The sequence below is a fragment of the Babylonia areolata genome, chromosome 1, assembly GCF_041734735.1.
Source record: "Babylonia areolata isolate BAREFJ2019XMU chromosome 1, ASM4173473v1, whole genome shotgun sequence".
Lineage (NCBI taxonomy): Eukaryota > Metazoa > Mollusca > Gastropoda > Neogastropoda > Buccinidae > Babylonia > Babylonia areolata.
Genome location: NC_134876.1, coordinates 68,321,718 through 68,326,717, shown reverse-complemented (window position 1 = coordinate 68,326,717; position 5,000 = coordinate 68,321,718). Strand labels below are relative to the sequence as shown.

General features: G+C 47.6%; 1 protein-coding gene across 1 annotated transcript in view; it reads left to right on the top strand.

Annotated features, from left to right (window-relative positions):
* The window catches only part of LOC143293326 (uncharacterized), an 8,248-nt gene extending 4,858 nt beyond the window's left edge, over positions 1–3,390 (top strand). Inside the window, exons 3-5 of the mRNA XM_076604117.1 lie at positions 251–389; positions 1,216–1,359; positions 2,717–3,390. Coding sequence (XP_076460232.1) covers positions 251–389; positions 1,216–1,359; positions 2,717–3,306 — 873 coding nt within the window. The 3' untranslated portion in view covers positions 3,307–3,390. The remainder of the gene's footprint in view (positions 1–250; positions 390–1,215; positions 1,360–2,716) is intronic.
* Positions 3,391–5,000: the final 1,610 nt, after the last annotated feature.

Here is a 5,000-nt window from a genome sequence, read left to right as displayed (position 1 = left end):
ACACATACACACGCATGTATTCAGACAAAGAGAAATCGAGATCCAGGTAACATTATCTACATCTAGACCTAGAAATATGATATATATATATATCTATATCTATATATATCTATGTGTGTGTGTGTGTGTGTGTTTATATTGTGTGTGTGTATATATATATATATATATATATATATATATATATATATATATATATATATATATATATAAACAACTTTTACTAACTTTTAATTTCATTTTCTGTACCCAGATAGGCTTTGGCGGCCTGTTCTTGTCAACCTGCCTGTTCATCGTGGGGTTCTCGGTCCCGTCATGGACCAACTCGACAGGCCTGTGGAAGATTTGCGACAGATATGACAACTGTCGCAGCAATGTGGGCGTAGGACCTCGTGAGTGTGTGTGTGTGTGTGTGTGTGTGTGTGTGTGATGGTATTGATGTAGTGTGTGTCAACTTGGCTGACTGGTTCTCCTTTCGGCGGTCCGTTGACAACCAGCAGCACCGTACTGTTTCCTGGCTAGGGTGGACAATGGGAACACTATATACACGGCAACCTTTTCCCTTTCATCCACTGTCATTATTGGCTGACTGGTTGGTCACTTGGTTAGTTGGTTGACTGGCTGGCTGGTTGGGTTGGCTGACTGGTTTAGTCATTTGGTCATTTGGTCGACTGGTTGGCTGGATGAGTTGGCTGACTGGCTGGTCATTTGGTGATGGTGATGATGATACTGATACTTACACAGCACCTATCCTCGGTGAGAGACCAAACTCGAAGCGCTTTACAAACTCGGGGTCATTCGCACAACAGCCTGTCCACTTGGGCAGAGCCGACTGACTGCTGCTACTGGGCGCTCATCATTCGTCAGTCAATCAGGTTTCAGGCATGCACACACATACTCACACAGATTCTACGTATGTGATCGTTTTGTTTATTTACCCCGCCATGTAGGCAGCCACACTCCGTTTTCGGGGGTTTCATGCTGGGTATGTTCTTGTTTCCATCACCCACTGAACGCTGGCATGGATTACAAGATCTTTAACGTGCGTATTTGATCTCTTGCGTGCGTATACACACGAAGGGGGTTCAGGCATTAGCAGGTCTGCACATAAGTTGACCTGGGAGATCAGAAACATCTCCACCCTTTACCCACCAGGCAGTTGGTTGACTGGTTGTCTGGTTGACTGGCTGGCTGACTGACTGGTTGATTGGTTGTCAGCCTGGCTGGACGCGGTCCGATCCATGGAGACTCTGGCCCTGCTGTGCTTCCTGGTGTGTCTGGCTGTGGTGCTGTACGAGGAGGTCTTCAGGCACCCCCCGCCCCCGGAAACCAGGGCTGTGGAGGTCCTGGCTGCCTTGGCAGGTACAGGTGTTGTTAATGTCGTTGTTGTCGTTGTCGTCGTCGTCGTCGTTGTTGTTGGAAGTCATGGCTGCCTTGGCAGGTACAGGTGTTGTTAATGTCGTTGTTGTTGTTGTTGTTGTCGCCGTCGTCGTCGTTGTTATTGTTATTGTTGCTGGAGGTCATGGCTGCCTTGGCAGGTACAGGTGTTGTTAATGTCGTTGTTGTTGTTGTTTTTGTTGTTGTTGTTGGAGGTCATGGCTGTCTTGGCAGATACAGGTGTTGTTAATGTCGTTGTTGTCGTTGTCGTTGGTGGTGGTGGTGTTGTTGTTGTTGCTGTTGTTGGAGGTCATGGCTGCCTTGGCAGGTGATGGAGTCTCCCGTCAGTCCGACTGATGAGTAGGCATGCAGGCTTGTATGTCGGTGTGTGTCCTCATATGGGAGACGAGGCCGATTCTGGATGCGCAGCACTTCCCACAGGCGTTGCAAGGGAAAACGTCTCCAGAAGTTGAGCCCTGCTTCCTTTGCTCACGCTTCTCCTTAATGGCCAGCGTTCTCTTGTTTTCAAACGTCTTTATGCCACTAGAGCACAGCATCCTCCAGCGAGAACGGTCAAGGGCATCAGTTTCCCAGGAAGCGATTTCTATGTCACAGGCTTTGAGGTTTGTCTTCAAGGTGGCCTTCCTTTAGCTGGCCATACAAAAGGATCTTCGGGATCCTGCTGTCTGTCATGCGGACAACGTGTCCTGTCCAGCGTAGCTGGCACTGGATCAGCAGGCTTTCGATTTTGGGCAGGCCACTCCTCTCTAGGACCTGGAGGTTGGAGACTCTGTCTTGCCATTTTATGCCGAGGATCTTTCGTAGGCATCTCTGGTGAAACTGCTCAAGCTCAGTGTTGAATGTGACGGCGATACGTCGTCCATGTTTCACAGCAGTACAACAAGGTGGTCAGCACAACAGTTCTGTAGGTTTTGATTTTGATGCTGAGCCTGATGCCTTTGTTGTTCCACAGCCTGTTGTTGGGTCTGCCAAAGGCGGAGCTGGCCTTGGCGATGCACGCTTGGACACCTCCTTGAAACAGAAACTGATTTTCTGTTCCTTGTTTTTCTTCTTCCTCGTCCTAGGACATACATTTCTCTATTGCCAAAGCTGTGTTTTGACCTTATTTTGATTCTGATTCTGATGCATAACGCTCTTCAGATCACTTTCAAGGAACTCTGTGTGTGTGTGTGTGTGTGTGTGTGTGTGTGTGTGTGTGTGTGTGTGTGTGTGTGTGTGTGTGTGAGCGCGCGCGCGCTCTTGTGCGTGTGTGCCTGCGTGCCGGTGTGTGTGCATGCGCGACGTACACGTGCATGCGTGTGTATATGATTTCACATTACAGGAATCTTCGGACTCATTGGGGTAGCCATCTTCGGAGCAAAATTCCCGGCATCTAGACGAGGATATGGCTACTCCTGGTTCAACGCCCGCCTGGACTGGGGCTACGGGCTGGCGGCCGCAGGGTCCATCTTGGGCCTGCTCTGTGCCGTCCCTGTCGCTCACAGCCGCTCGGCACACGCCGCTCACACCCGTCTGGCTCTGGCGCAAGCTGGCATCGTGATTCCAGACCGTCAGAATTCGGCCCACCACGTTCCCACCATGATGTCCCCTTATACCCTCCCCGCGGCAAACCCCATGCAGCCCCCGCCACCCATGGGGTATCCTCCTCCCCTCATGACTCCTTACCCTTACCAGTACCCTTGCTCTGCTAACCCTTATCCTTACCCTTACACCTACCCTGCACTCGCGGTTCCACCCACGAATGCTCCGCAAACGTCTGGGCAGGAAGCGCCTACGTCACAGGTTCCGTCTGGTGCAGGCGCTGCGCCGACGTCACAGGTTCCTGTGTTCTTTGTGATGACGCATGGTCGAGCGTTGCCTGTGTATGACCGTCTTCCTCCTGGAGCGGACACCTCGCTGCCTGTGTCATAAGCCAGTGACAGAAGCCGTCAGTGCAGAGTGGATCTGCGTTGGAGGTCCTCATGATCCTGAACGCCCCTAAGCAAGGGAAGCAATCAATAACTGTGTCTCTCACGTCTGTAGTGTAAAATCTGTATCTATCAATATACATGTCGGGCCTTATCATCAAAGTGCCACTGTGTCTCTCACGTCTGTAGTGTATAATCTGTATCTATCTACCTACAGACATGTCGGGCCTTATCGTGTTTACTAGAATGTCTGTCTATTTGTACTGTTTGTTTCTGTGTCTGTCTGTCTGTCGATCAATCGTTCTATCCATCTGCATGTCTGTCTACCAGCTAGTCTGTGTTAACGTCTGTCTGTCTGTCCATTTATCTGCCTGCCTACTACCTACATACCTGTAATGATTTCCCCCTTTGTTTTGATTTCACTGTTTCCCCTTCAAAGCTGGATGAAAAAAAGCATTGTCTTGCTTACTCTATTATCCTCAGAAAATAAAATTCATTCAATTGTTGTTGTTATTTTATATGTCGTGTTTTGTCATATCGTTCCCCCGCCCCTTCCCAATTGTGTATTTCACATAAATATCATGTCTGTATGTTGCATTTTTCCCCCTTTTGCATGTCTTTTCCATATCGTTTCCGCTCCCCTTCCCATGTAAGTATTTACGTTAAACTTCCATGTGTTACCAAATAGGAAAAAAAAACAAAAACCAACCTCATTCAATCTAAATCATTCAGTTCAACCTGTCTCTCCACCTGTTTATCTGTGTCCATGTGTCTTTTTTTCTTCTTCTTCTTCTTGTCTATGGATACATGGACGATGTAAACGCGGGTTTTTGATTGTGACGCCCCAACCCCCCCCCACCCCCCCCCCCCCCGGTCTCCATCCCCCCGCCCACGCACACACCCCACCCCCGCCCCCATCACTGACACTATGTGAAGGCACGTACAGGGTTCTCTTTAATTGTCTTTCTGTCTGTCTTTGTTTCTGTCTGTGTCTGTTTGTCTGTATGCATTAGACCACTACACTCCCACATTTCTCAACTTTAGAATACTCATATCAGATTGGTATATCTGAAACATTTAAACAAAATAATTTGGAGTGGGTCTATCGATCAATGAGTAGTTTTTATTTGCTTTTTTTTCACTGTCCTGCTTAAACTGAAGACTAAAAAGATATTGTGAATGATTAACAGGAATGATTTGGTTTTGGAAGGAAACTGAAGATTTATATACAAGGTCAAAACAAAACGTCGATGGTTCCACAATAGGCCTATAGTGCGTTGAACTGGTGCACTGCACCTTTAATTTCGTTATGGTGGATAACGAAACTGTATATCCATTCGAATCATGAAAACAAAATACCTTTTTTTTCTTCTTCTTTTTTATTTTTAAAGTAGATAACATAAAGATGTCTTCTGCTTCTCTCTGTATGTTTTCAGCGAGAGAAGTACGGGCCTTAAATGGTTTTGTTTTGTTTTTTCAACAAAAGAGGCAACCAGAGCAAGTAATGGCGATATCGTCTTTGGGGAACTTCTCAGGCAAACGATGTCTGTGGGAACTGCAGAAAATGACTTGGATCGATGCACAGCTTCTTTGAGCTATTGACTGCTGCTGACAAGAAGTGCTCGTCAGTGAAGGACTGCCACCTCACTGAGATAAGACAGAGCTTACAAGTCAGGTGTCACATACCGTGCTCAGTGG